The sequence below is a fragment of the Engystomops pustulosus genome, chromosome 1 (assembly GCF_040894005.1).
Source record: "Engystomops pustulosus chromosome 1, aEngPut4.maternal, whole genome shotgun sequence".
Classification (NCBI taxonomy): Eukaryota; Metazoa; Chordata; class Amphibia; order Anura; family Leptodactylidae; genus Engystomops; species Engystomops pustulosus.
In genome coordinates, this window is record NC_092411.1 from 13925733 (window position 1) to 13940275 (window position 14543).

The 14543-nt window shown below is 44.2% G+C and overlaps 1 protein-coding gene across 23 annotated transcripts in view; it reads right to left on the reverse strand.

Annotated features, from left to right (window-relative positions):
• Positions 1-14543, reverse strand: part of NEDD4L (NEDD4 like E3 ubiquitin protein ligase) — a 219467-nt gene that overhangs the window by 93483 nt on the left and 111441 nt on the right. For 7 of the 23 annotated variants that reach the window (XM_072133604.1, XM_072133578.1, XM_072133532.1 and 4 more), the window contains exon 1: positions 1202-2462. In XM_072133604.1, the coding sequence (XP_071989705.1) occupies positions 1202-2371 (1170 nt within the window). In that variant the 5' untranslated portion in view covers positions 2372-2462. Of the gene's footprint in view, positions 1-1201; positions 2476-9136; positions 9191-11324; positions 11364-14543 lie in introns of those variants that run through there. The other 16 variants (XM_072133630.1, XM_072133621.1, XM_072133613.1 and 13 more) reach the window with 6 other exon arrangements.

Sequence of the window (14543 nt, forward strand, 5' to 3'; positions counted from 1 at the left end):
TTACAGGGAGAATGAAACCTTCAGATCATGAACTACAGTAAGAGATATTATGGCTCTTCGGCTTTACTGGACTTGACTGTATTCATGTTGTCTTACGGACTGTCACCCAGCTTTCCCAGAAACAGTTACAAGCAATGACGAGAGAGGTTAATTCAAGACTCTGCAAATCTCTTGTCACATTCTATTAACCGCTGGGGTCGTGTCAATTTAATCCCTGTTTCCATTCAACCCCAGAAATCGGAGCTGTGCTATACGCTGCTGTACGTGTGATCTATTTCACAGCGTGCAGACAGCGGGGCTCCCTGTAGGATCTGGCTCCGTTCATGGAGAATCGCTCTGCACCTATAAAGGCCAAGCCAAGTTATTAGCACATTCTTCTCTTTATCATCCCTCCATCTCTTGCCTATATAAGAGGCCTTTGAAGGAGCTTCTGCGGCTTCCAGACACACTGAGAATAAACACATGATCCGTGGAAAGATTCCGCTTTTTATACAGCCCCAAATAGGGAGGGTAAGAGGGGCCCTGGTGGTGTAGGGGTTAAACACAGTAAGCAGGTCTACCAAAAGCCTAGGCTTAAACAGGACAAAGTTTACTCACCCCCCCCCCCCCTCCTCATCCCACAAACTATTTATAAGACTTGTATACGTGGGAAAAGCTGGGTGACAACTAATATGGCCGACAATAGAGATCCCATTTATCCCAAGAGTTGACAAGTCTAATATTAATAATACAAAATATAATCAAAAATACAAAATTATAATCAAGGAACTCTATTGGCGGCCATATTGCTTGTTACAATACTTTCCCCATTATAAGGAAGACCTTGACTAAAGGATCAAGAGTTTTTAAAATAAAACTTATATATAAGCCGTCTTCTTGTACTGGATCATCAACCCTTCCGAAAAATTGTTACATTTACGTAGTGCCAGTAGTATAAAACCAAAGGGATGTATAGAAACACAGATTATAGACAAGGTTGGAAATTATTACACCCCAAACCGTAACACAGAGTTTTTACAGAATATAACAGTACAATCACCCAAAAATTTATGTCAAACTTAAAAAAAAAAAAAATGTATAAAGTATTATGAAAAAAATTGCTTAGTTTAAAGACCAAAAAACAAAGTGCAAAGTATCTTGACTGAATGTACAACAACCCCCCCACCTCCCACTTTCCACCTAGAGGTCACCTGTTACCTACCGTGTCATTTACAGACGTCGATCCAGAATTTCCCGCACAATTCTGCCCTTGGTCGTTATTTTTCTCTTCGTTCCCTCGTGTTAACAATATCCTAAAATGTGGCTGCCGTACATTTTGTTCTTGTCTAATTTTAAATGAGCACCCCTGTCCCTGCAAGGGTCGTTCCCTGGAATCATTTTGACAATTATCCGGAAAGTCCTGACCGCAAGACCTGCCCTCAGTATTCACACCGTTCTCCACGGGGCTGATGGTCTCCGGACGTGGCTGCAGCGGATAGGAGGTACTCCTTTCCAGTCGGATACGAGGATATCGAACCAGCCGGTCTCCTTTCGTACCAGTAATCCCAAAATTATACTCTCCCCCCAGGCTACAGTTAGTAGTCTGAGATTGCTGAAGTTGAAAGACAAAACATCTCTTTCCCGGACTCCCTGAGGTGTCCGGAAGATGCTGGAGCGACCAACGTCTCGGTTCTGTGCCGGATCCGTTTTGGGCATCATGGCTGTGCGATACCAGTCTCACCTGTCGAATATCAGGGCCGTTAGTCTGACTGTTAATTCTGACCCCTCCGATGGTGCACGTAGGTACATTGACTTCATCGTCCTCCCCATCGGTGCCATAGTTTACGTTCCCATTGTGCTCCACAAAGCGACGTGCAGAGAATCTTGGTGGGAAGGAGATTGCCCCGTTGACTTGTAGCCTCCCAGACTCATATACATGTGGAGGGGAATTGCTAGGAGTATCCTGTGGGGTACTTAGAGTAGAGGAATTTTTCCTTACAGCCGATATGTAACGTTCATTGAAGTCCTCAAAACCGCAGGAAAGCACCTCTTCCGAGAATTCCGTAGACTCACAATCGTCACTTGTCCCTTTCCTTTGGAGAGAGATCTGCATGGAGGAACTTCTGGTGGGGCGCACGTCAATGTTCTGCAGCAGCTGTGGAATAAACATGGAGGTGCTTCTTTTCAGAGCCCCTTCTTCTCCTTCTTCTACTTCTTCGTGGAAATCTCCATCTTCTTGGTAGTGTCTGGTGAAGACGTGCGTCCCGTTCCTCCTCGGCAGGGTATGGAATGCCATGAAGAAGTCATCTTCTTTCTCCTGGTCTAGGACGTCTGACTCGGGAGCTGTATTGCTTCTGCCGGAGCCGAAATGTAACCGTAGCCGATGGGCCATGGTTTAATAACGGGCAGGGAAAAGTGAGAGAAAGCGACGTCGCAGGCTCTGCCAGCAGTGGAAAACCAAAAACATAAACTCCAAGAAAAAGCGTCCCATCTGCCAAACTGTTAGCAGTGCAGGACTGATAGCGACAGATAGCAGAAATAGCCTAAGTGACAAGCAGCATTCCAGGCATGATTGGATAAGAGGAATCAGGGCTTCTACATACTGTCACATAGGGTAGGGTGACTGGAGTCATGTGACGCTGTCCCCCCCTCGCCACTGGAAGCTAAGTTTTTTCATTTAGGATTTTTTTTTTTTTTTCCTCTTGTGTGTCCAACAGCGAGAGCCTGAAACGGCACCTTCCCAGCTGCTACTTTTCCATCAGAAAGAAGCAGCGGTGGGAGAACGTTCACATTCAGAGGCTGTTGTAAATCTAAACCGCATCGTAATCATTGGGCACTTCTCTCTTGGCAAGAAAAAGGGAAAAGTTTAAAAAAAAAAGTGAGAGGAAACACAGACGCGTTTCACAGCCACAGTAAACTTTGTGAATTACCTTCCGCAGCGATTCCCTATATGATCAAGAGCCCCGGCTGCTACGTAGAGAAACCACAGATGAAAAATAGTCACACGGCTTTAAGGCGCGGGGAAAGGGGGTAGGGGGGGAGAGTCTGGGTTTCTTCTAGGGAGAACATAGTGTCGTCCAGATTTTATTTGATCTATTTTTGTATCATTTATACAGGTTAATTTTAAACCAGAAAATAGATGAAAGGGACAATACATTTTTTTTTTTATAAGCAGTTATTCCTTTTAAATAAAGCTACTTTGCACGAATAAAAGCGCCAAACCTGTCCTGCTGGGTGTAATTGATGCTGCATTGTAAATTTACTTCAGTATAACTCAGATGTAATACTAGAGACAACCTGTGTGCATCAACGGCGCTGTTTTTGGCATGCAGTAGCAGCGTTTTGGACATTTTGGATAACCCCTTTAATTGGGGTTTTACGAAGATGAGCTGCTGTGATGAAGTGGGGGAGCTTGACATGTAAGAGCACCCCCACCTCCTTGACTGGATATTTGGTAGACAAAGGGGGGGGGGGGGTTGCATTACAATAGAACCGTTTTCTCTAACTTATCTTGCACTTGACAGAATCATCTGTGTAGTTCCAGGGGTTGAGCTTTGGTTTGGATGTATTTAAAAACAATGACTCTGTGCTGCAGACTCCTCAGCTCTCAGCCTCCACTTTTGTGTTCTGTACAGTTCCTCCCTCTCCCACTGATGTCATCTCACCAAGCTGTGACCTCTGAAGGGGCAGGAGGGAGGAGCTGTACAGGAGCACAAAGGTGGGGGCTGAGAGCTGAGGAGTCTGCAGCACAGACAAGTCACATGTTTTTTGAAATGCATCCAACCAAAAGCCCAACCCCTGGGACTAAACAGAGGATTCTGTCAGGGTGCAAGGTAACTTATAACACACAGTTATATTGTAATTCAAATGCTTAGAGAAAGAAGAAAGGCATATTTGCACTGCAGGTTTAATAAGCTTCTGTAACCTGCCTTTAGTGAAAATTAGGTCCCTGGTGACAGGTTCCCTATAACTGCCTGGACTCCAGACTGATACATTGTAGCAAACAAGCAGAGAACAGTGGTGGCCAACCTTTGGCACTTGGAGCCGTCTCTGTGGGCACTCAAGCTCTCTCCCTAGCACTGAGTTTACCAGGCAGGACTCAAGGCAACCTCCTGCACCCCGAGGAAGCCCAGAACATGCCGCGCTCCGTCCTACTTTAAGACACACACCTGGCACTGCCTGGGACTACTGGTTTTGCTCCGGGACCCATGATTCTTCCTGTTCAGGGGACCCTGGAGGGAGCTATTACTCCACTATCTTTCGATTGTATTGCGCCCTCAGGAAGTTGATATGATTGCACGTTGTGATGGAGCAGGGAGCAATAGCTTGCTGTGTACATTTCACTGTTGGCACTATGCAATAAGTGGGTTTTGGTTGTAGTCTGGGTTTTCCATCACTGTCATAGAGCATGGATACAATTGTCTTCCCTTCTCAGCTGAGGGCATGGCTACTTATGTACAGAGTTACATTGTGTTCTCAACCACACATTTCTAAAAAATGAAGATTTGTCGAAGTATGGGTCTATTACAAAGTTGTTGAATTTTTGAATACACCCCTTTAAAAGGAGAAGCTGGAGGGATATTCGCTCGGCCCCTCAACTCCTGAAATCCGAGTTCCAGACCTAGTCGTGGCAGGACTGTTCGCTAGATTTAGTTTACAAGAGCAGTGCCAAAATTCAGTACAATCCCCCATTGTTCTATGTGGATGGAGAGCCAAAAGCACAGACAGTGCGGGTATGAGGCGCCCAGGAGCTGGCAGCCAGGAGCACAGGTGCTGCACACACAGCAGGTTCACCCTGTAAAGTGCAAATTTTACTTTTTCAGATTTGCAAAAAATAGGAATGAAAAATTTAGTATGTGCATATGTGCTGGCTGCCCCCTCCCCCTCTGCAGATGTGATACAATACATGAAGGTGCTACATGGGGATGAATGGGGCAGAGTTTGGATCTTATGTGACAATGTTTTATATTTGCAATTTTACGTTTATTAAAAACTCGACTTGGAGGACAGAGAAATTTCTAGAGAATTCAGAAAGAAAAGGTTAACTCTAAATCCCTTGATATATTGACCGGCACAATCGTACAGTTCTCCAACTCCCATGTTTCCTTCGTTCTCTCAAGATCTCATTAGATTTGTCAGTGAATAGAAATCGTCAGAACCTGGAAAGTCCATTATATCTGCAGATTAGTTATAATGTATCTGCACGGGCAGAAGTTTAGAGTTTCACAGACCTGTGATGTCACATCTATGGGTCACGTGGCCTGTAGAGAGTTTAGTCCCATTAAGCTGAACTGTAATACCAAATGCAGCCACTGTAAAAAGTGAGGCGCTGGTCTTCGTAATGAGTGAAGAGGATGCAATGTTCATTGGATATAAGGAGCATTCCAGCGCGGATATTAATCACCTGCCCTAAGGATCAAAAAGGAAAACTCGAGGGGTAACCCCATTTAACTTATAGTTTCAAGGCCAAAATGTTAAATCGGTGACAGGCCGTTCCTACTGGGATCTTCTCATGTGGCAAGGGTGGTCTTTGCAATTCCTCAAAAGCTTGGAACAGTATGTGATTAATACCCCTGCATTTGCTTATCCTGGGGCATTTATAGACTTCACTCTTTTTGCTACAGTGATACATTGTAACAACCAGTATCAGTGTAACAGCAGCAGTCCCTCCAGGTAATACAACTCTTACTATTCCCAGACAGCAAGAAGAGTTTTTGAAAATGGTGACAAATAGATAATAATTCTTTATTTATATAGCACACAGATTACGCAGCGCTGCACAAAGCATGTCAAATTGGTCCCTGTCCCCAATGGAGCTCACAATCTAATCAACCTACCAGTATGTTTCAGAGTGTGGGAGGAAACCGGAGGACCTGGAGGAAACCCATGCAAATATGGAGAAAACCTACAAACTCTTTGCAGATGTTGACCTGGGTGGGAATCAAACCCAGGACCCCAGCGCTGCAAGGCAGAAGCGCTACTCACTCAGCCACCGTGCCGCCCTATTGATCGATACTGCTCTTTCTCTGGACCTCTGCATGATGTCAGTGAATAGAATATTTTTGTTATTAAATCACATCACACAGGGGTACTCTTCCTTTTAGTTGGGGTCCTAGCATATGTGATAACGACAATAGTATAGCCTGCAGTTTAACATTTTTGTACCCGGTCCTACATGGAAATCTGATGATATATAAGTGGTATTGATTTTGTTCTCACATCATTTGGAATCCAAGCAATAACAATAATGTTATAAGCAGGCAGTTCATGCTGTGGAAGCAGGGTGGAGGCAGAGACCGTGTAACAGCCTGTGAAGCTACTGCACAGAGGGGCTTTGGGAACGCCTCCCAGAGCCCTTCAACCTCATTTAAAGTATTTTAAAAGTTGATTTTAGAAGGAAGGAGGCCATGGTAGAGGAAGTGATGTACATGGGGCCCAACAGCTACAATGCTGGAACCAAGAACTATAGTTTGTTTTTTTTCTAAAATTGGTCAATCTGTCCCAGCCCATAGGAGTTTTTGGGGATTCCCAGAAAAATCCCTTTAAGGCTTTACCTCTATGGTGGATGTAAGGTCCTGTGGTTCCTATGTACATGGGCTCGTACTAGTATTCTACAAATAAGTGACACCACGCATTTCCTCAAGGTCATCCAGGACAACCATGTGCAACGTGAAGACCACCACAAGAGCAGCAGCTCCTACCTGCCTCACCCCCGGGGTCAGCGCCGCTCACTATTCCCTTATATGGGGACGGACAATGTCTACATATAGATTATCTCTTCCCGTGTCACTGCCACATATCCCCAAAGAGCCCTAACCAGATGACAGCTGCGGGTGATAACCTCTGACCTGGAAGTATTCCTCAGATAATCGCCTTTAAATTCTGGAACATAAAGTAGTGGGGGGGGCGGCGAAGGAAGCGGCGGTCAGATGATAAAATGGCGAAAAGTGCGATAAATGCAGAGATCTCTTCTATAGGATCCTCGGTCTTATTATATTTGCACTGGGGCTAGATAGCCGGTCAAACTGGCCACTAGATGGCGTCCTATAACCCCGTTTCAAAGATGGGAGTGCCCCTTTAAGAAAATAAAGCTAAATGAAGGCCCAATTTTTTCACTTGTTCCATGAAGCAACCAATGACAGCGCGGCTCGCAGTTTAAGAAATGAAATCATAGCTCTGATTGGACAATTACTGTTGTCACTATCCACCCTCCCCAAAATTTATGACAAATTCGGTGACTTGCAGGGCCTAAAAGGTGGAAGAGCACCAATGACGCGTTAAGTATAACACATTAGTCCTTAAATCGAAAGAACAGGGAAACTTGCCTAGTTTTCCAAAGCAACCAATCAAAGCTAAGCTTTCATTCCATACATTGCACTAGAAAAATGAAAGCCAAGCTCTGATGATTAGTCATGTTTTTTTTTTCCATTACTATTTACACAAAATGAGACCCAGACTAAGGGAGATTTATCGCTCACGGAGTAAAAGTTTTCTAGTTGCTCATTGTAACCAATCAAAGCCCAGCTTTCATTTTAAAACATGCTGTGGGAAAATTAAAGCCGAGCTCCGATTGGCTACTCACCAGCAACTGGGACAGTATTGTTCTCAGAAACTAATGATAAATCAGTTTTTGTAGAAAGATCTTTTTACAGACCCAAGATGAAAGAATTTTGGCAATAATTTCGGCCACAATTATTCCATCAGCCCTGAACTGTGATAGTCAAACAGTAAAGTGGAAACGTCCCGGATGAAGAAAGTCTAACCCCATAGATACCTTACAGACCTGAAGACCCATGCAGTAATCATGTAAAGGGATCGCTAACAAGGTCAACAAAATTGCAGCTCATGACACAAAACTAAAAAATAACTAATTATTGTGCGTGGAACCTACTATGCGATGTATGAACAGCTCTGTGTCCAAAACAGCTCTCTCTTTCTCTATCACAGCAATAAATCGCAGCACGCCTTCCAGTGCATTGTAGAAGACGTAACGATTACCCCCAACTACGGGTAAATACATTCCCATTATGCAATGTAACAGAAAACAATTGTCTATCATTCAGCAAACCGCACATAAAAATATTGAATGCAGCTTTGGTTGTGACTGGAGTATAGAACATTATGTAACTGGATGAGCAAAATTTTGGCAGCTACTTAATGCGTTATGTGACTTTTTCTTATTACGGTACATAAGATCTATACATTGGGTACGGAAAGTAATCTGACCCCTTCACATTTTTTTTGGTAGAGGCCATTTTCCAGTCCCTCCAGAGATGCTCAATTGGGTTTAGGTCAGGGTTCTGGCTGAGCCGGTCAGGAATGGTCACAGAGATGTTCTGAAGCCTCTGCCGTGTTATTTTAGCTACGGGCTTGTATTTGGCAGGTGATGAGCAGCGCCTGGTTTTCTACACACTAGAGAATCTTAATATCTGATAACCTGGGAGTCCTTCATGTGTTCTGTACACTGTATTAGAGACAGGTGGAGGAAGAGTTGTGGTCGTTGCAAAATTCTTCCATTTAAGGATTGTGGAGGCCACTGTGCTCTTAGGAACCTTGAGTGCTGCAGAAACTCTTTTGTAACCTTGGGCAGATCTGTGCCTTGCCAAAATTCTGTCTCTGAGCTCCTTGGGCAGTTCCTTAGACCTCATGATTCTCATGTCCTCTAACATGCATGTTGAGTGGCGAGGTCTTCTATAGACTGGTGTGTCCATTACCTAGTCAAGTCCAATCTGTTTAATCAAACACAGCTGGACTCCAATGAAGTAAAACCATCTCAAGAAGGATCAGAAGGAAATTGACAAAATGTGATTTAAAGGGTGTGAATACAGCAAAGGACTTGAATACCATTTGGTATGTCAGTTTTTCTTGCTTAGTAAATTAGCAAAAATATCTAAATTTCTGGGCGGGGGGGGGTTCTGTCAAAATTGGGGGCAGGGTGCACATTACTGAGCAAAAAAAATTACTTTTTTCATCTCACCAATTGGCTGCAATGAAACAAAGTAAAACATATTATGTGGTCTGAATACTTTCCGTACCCACTGAATAAGCAAATAGCTCTTCAGGCTCACATCGCATCAGCTCTTCAGGCGTTCACGCTGATAACTCGGCTCTATGAACCGTCATGAAACATCCAGGATATAGCAGCGGGTGCACTTACCAATCGATTCTCATCAAATACTTCAAACAGCAGCCTGTGATTGGTCGGGTGGACCTAGGGACATACAATATAAGTGTTAGATACAAGTCAGCAATGAATTTGCAAAATGATGTAGTAAAGACGGGTTTGTTATGAAGGACACTAGGAGCAAGCACTTAAAAGGCATTTTGATGGTTGCATTTTTTCATCTTTAAAAGACCTCTACCACCAGGATGAAGGACTGTATGCAAATGAGTCTGAGGGGCTCCATAGGTGTTAATGGAGCCTGGAGCCCCTCAAGCTCATTTGCATACAGTCCTACATCCTGGTGGTAGAGGTCTTTTAAAGATGAAAAAATGCAACCCTCAAAAGCGAAATGACACATCCGACACTGCTACATCTGTATGCATACACATCAAGCCCTGCATACTAAAGCAACGCCACAATCTTTGCAAAGTAGCAGAGTTGACTTTGTTACTGTAGGTTTTGGTAGGTTTTTAACGTCCAAGTTGATGCAGCAGAGTTGAGTCACCAGAAAAATGTATTGGACAAATTCAGCTCTGCTACATCTGCACACAACAATGTGCCCAATCGACAAATCACGAGCCGGTTTGGAAAAATTCCCATGGGATCCGGGTTGTGGTTTGTTTACACTACGTGGCAACTATTTGCAGCATATGGATTTTGTGTCGTTCATTGGGCAGAAGACGAGGAGATGGTGCGAATGCTTGAGCCATGGAATGTAAAGTAGCCAACCATAAGTTATGCTTCATGTGGCAGAACATGGCGGCGAGACCTCGGACCGGAGGGAAACCCTCATTTCACACGCTGCTGCTGTCGAGGTGGCAAAAAGTAGAATAGAAAAATATAGGGAAATATTTGGGAAGTTTCACAGCGGATTTAGAGCACGGTCATAGCCAGGAGTGGGAGACTGATACTGCAGCTGCCCCTCATTAAAACTGGAAAGAGGAGGAATAACCCCCACCCCCAAAATATTAGATACACACAAATTCCAAGCTAAAGAGAATTTTACCCAAAATTGTGAGAATATTCTTCAGAATTTAGAAATCAAAACCAAGGACATTACACAGAGATCCCGGCACTGGGACGGTGTTAATCTTCTTATATTTGTTACCCATGGCCGCCTCCTTCTTAAAATTAGCTTAAAAAAAATTATGGGGATTCACAAGCTGTTACACTGTGCAGGAGTATGTCCCCCCTCCTGCTGTGTGCAATTACAGCAGGCAAATGGAGAGGTGAAGTGCTGAAGGAGCAGTGGTAGGGGGTAACCGTGACAGTGAAGCTGTACCACGGAGGGTCTCTGGTAACCTCCCCCCCCCTTCCACAGCCTTTGGGCTCATTAGATAACAAATATAATAAGTTGCCACCACTTGTCGGACAAAAGGACAAAGAGCTACTGTAAGCTGTAATACCAGACACAGCCACCATCATACATATTGCTGCTCATGTGGTAGAACTATGACGTGGATAACGTGATGGTCAGTGGCGCAATGTTTTTAATCTTACGATTGTTGGTAGTCTAAATCAGAATTATATATTGTATAGTGGCTGTGGCCGGTATTACAGGGTTCCATTTACTTGTATGGTAATTAGCTGCAATACCAGTTTTGGCCACTACCAAAATTATGGCACTTTGCCCAAATAACATTGCTGAATTATTGCAACAATTCATTGTATATTATACAACAATTCCAATATTTGCTCAGTGGCCGTGACCGGTATTACATCCCCAATTCCATTCACTAAGCTGCGATGAGCACAATGGCTACTACTTATACTATGGTGCTGAGGCTGAAACTATAAAGAGGACAATGTGATTGCTGGAGAGGATTGCTGGGGGAGTTGGGAGTCACACGGTCAATGATTATGTAGTTGTGGAAACCCCCTTTAAGTGAAGTGTAACTTTTGTCCCAGACGTTTTGACTCGTCCTAAAGTCTGTTATGTATTGGACCTTCTGCTGCAGGCCTGTATAATCCATTACCAGCTCCGGGACCTGTCCAACTTTACACTCCGCTCTTATCCGGCTCTTAGGGAGGGGAGATTATGCTCTAAGCCAATTGACTTTCTAAAAACAGACTTAATGGACAAAACACAATGGATAATCAGCCGCTGCCTCGTTACCCCATTCTCACCCTCATCGGGGCCTACAGCGGCATTTAATTCGGAGGAAAAAAAAGTTCTACTTACTCTGAAGAAGAATTCTTCATTCCATTTGGGGTTCAGCGTCTAAAAACAAAGAAACAAAGAAAAAATGAGATATTATTTTTAGAGTCCCGCCCCCTAATCACCAGGATCGGGACCTCGGACATATTTAATGGGGGGGCGGGGGGGATTATTTTACATTCACAAAGATCGGGTGACAAAAGCCGATGTGGCTGCTGTGTAACGGGATCCCAGCAGTGACCTCAGAGGGTGGAAGTGTATTGGTGACTAGGGAGATCTAAGAGTCCGGCTATAAATAGAGATCTATAGATAGCAGGGAGATCACGGAGGTCTGGAGCAGCCGAGAGGACTCGAGAACGTATCAATGACAGCGCTGAAATCATCATTAGAACAAAACAATGACAGATACTAAGTAGATCATGGACCCAGGATAAGAAAATTACATGTCCTCCAATAGTCTACAGACACAAGTTCTGGTTGTTATTAGAAACCAATATGGCCGCCGCCACTAGAGCCCCACAGGCTTCACCCATCAGGTGTAGGCCCCATACATCAGGTCTAGGCCTCATCCTGAACACTACAACAACAAAATTAGGAGTAACTGAAGAATTCACTTTGGGGTCTATTAGTTTAGGGGGTCCAGCCTGAGGTTTCTTGATTTTAGGGTGATCTCGTTCAGTTGTTTTGGTCTACAGTCTATTTTTTAAGAGGTTGTACTGGGCTACATTAATAAGTCTACATTTATTTTGTATGTCTCGCATGGGTTGGGGGGTCAATTTATTTGCGGGATCTTGATTAGCTGCAGGTTTTGGGGTCCACGTTTAAGGGAGAATTAATTTTGTGGTTTCTATTTTTAGGGCATCTGGTCTGGAGTCTTTATAATATTCAGGGTGATGGGACACGTGCCGTTTATGGCCCGTTTTTAAGCAGTTTGCCAAAAAATGCATTTGTTTTTGACAGGTCTGACCAATTATCTTAATTGAAACAGGTCAAAAACGCATGCGTTTTTTGATGGACTGCTTAAAAAGGGGCCAAAAACACGTTCAAAACGCCACGTGTGCCATCGCCCTTCGGGTTCAGTCACATGCAACGCTTGCGCTACCCTCTACAAGCGCAGCGCAAGTGCAATAGGGGTGTGCCTCAGCCGAACGAGTGTAACGCATGCGATCGGTAAACAATTGCATGCGTTTTGCTAGAAATTAAATCGGCCCGAGACATGGTCCCCTGCGCTAGCGGTACATGTGACCGTACCCTAAAGGAACAGGTGTCCTAATTTCCAGGTGCTGCAGGATGCGGCATAAAAATAACATATAAAGGCGACTCTTGGCTCCAAAAGACTAATAAAATATGCAAGCCCCCAACTCCATTGTGTCTACAAAATGCAAGTGTTAACAACTTTGTAATCAGGCAAAGGTCTTCTTCTCAGCAATCTCAGTCATCCTCTACGGGAGTGAAAGAGATGGCAGAGCCGAGTTGGCAATATCCGGCAGTACAGCGACACTTAATACAGGGGCAGGACGCATCAACCTGCCGCATTCACCAGTTTGGAGGGACGGGACCCCTTTACTTGTGATGAATGGTCAGACCCTCATCCATTGTCCTGTAAATAGGGAATTAGAAAACAAACTTGAGTCAACCCCCACATTGAAAAATCTCAGGGATGCTGTAGGATCGATTGTTGGTTTTCCTAAAACCTGATAAGTAATAAGGCAGGAAAGAGAAGAATTTTAAAAATTTTAAAGAAGTTGGCGATTCATCATAAAGCGATTCATCAAAAAAACTCCTACAGGCACTTGAATATTCTCACAGTGACACCAGAATCCATAAAAAGGAATGAAAACACTTGTGGCTTACAACAGTTTTGTGGAAACCAAAAAAAATGCAATATTGTAACACAGGCCCGGTGACCGACATTCAAGCTCCCTCTAGTGGTGACAACAGCCACACAGAAAGTTTGGTTAGGAGATCCTAAAAGTACAGAAGTGACCCTTGTGCCCCACCAGTCGGGGCTGTATCTCGTCATGAGAGGGTGTATAAGTTCCCCCCCTATCTGCCCTATGAAAAAGATTTCTAATTCACATTAGTATAGGTCAGTACTTCTCTATAACGTCATATAAAAGATCATCCTGACAGAGGCTACTGGAGAGAATAGCAGGTTTCTATCTCACCCCAAGTGCTTTAATCTCCTCAATACAAGTCAATGTTTCTCTATTAATGTCCTTTATGGTCCTGCTGATGCTTCTCAGTTTATCAGTGAGTTGTGAAGCAAATTCTTCTTTCTAGACTTTCTATGTGCAGTATATGGACGGGAACACTGGTAAACACTGCAATATACAAGTCATATAATGACCAGATATTGTATTACTCCTAATGTACACACACTGGTTTAGGGATTTATGCACACATTGTTTGAATGCAAGGTGCGCTTTAAGAAAAGTAACATCTATTACTTTATGGCTATCGTGGCCGGAAGCATCAGGGTGTACAAGTTATGATCAGGGCTTAGGATCTGGTGTAGGGACAAGGACTTGACAACAAACAGGAAGATCCTACCTAAATCTGAACTCAAAATCTCTAAGAGCCCTTGTTGTGCTCCATATGGCAGAGGGGTCTTTGGGTTCCCAGGTGTGACCCCCACCTCTTATGTACCTGGACTGTACGACATCCTGCCAAGCCCTAATGTGTAATGTATAACTTACCCTCTTCACCCAGCTGTATAGCAAACACTAGGGGAGAAGCGGGAGGCGAGTATGTGGGGCAAAGAGCGTGCACTCTGTTTACAGAAAATATATTACAAGATACGACGAGGGAATATCTTTCCGGCATAGACTGGATTTGTTTTATGACAATCGTTTTCAAAACAAGAATTTCTCAAGAGTTTTAGTGTCACCGCTGGCAGGATCGGACAGCACCCGGCCCGGCAATGCTGCATCTCCAAGAGGTGACCGTGACCAACAGCATTTACTTTACTATGGGTTTTTTTGTAATATATCTATAATATTATAACTGTTCCCCCAAGCGCCAGGCCAAAGCTACTTCTCCCCCAAAGCGCCAGGCCAAAGCTACTTCTCCCCCAAAGCGCCAGGCCAAAGCTACTACTCCCCCAAAGCGCCAGGCCAAAGCTACTACTCCCCCAAAGCGCCAGGCCAAAGCTACTACTCCCCCAAAGCGCCAGGCCAAAGCTACTACTCCCCCAAGCGCCAGGCCAAAGCTACTACTCCCCCAAGCGCCAGGCCAAAGCTA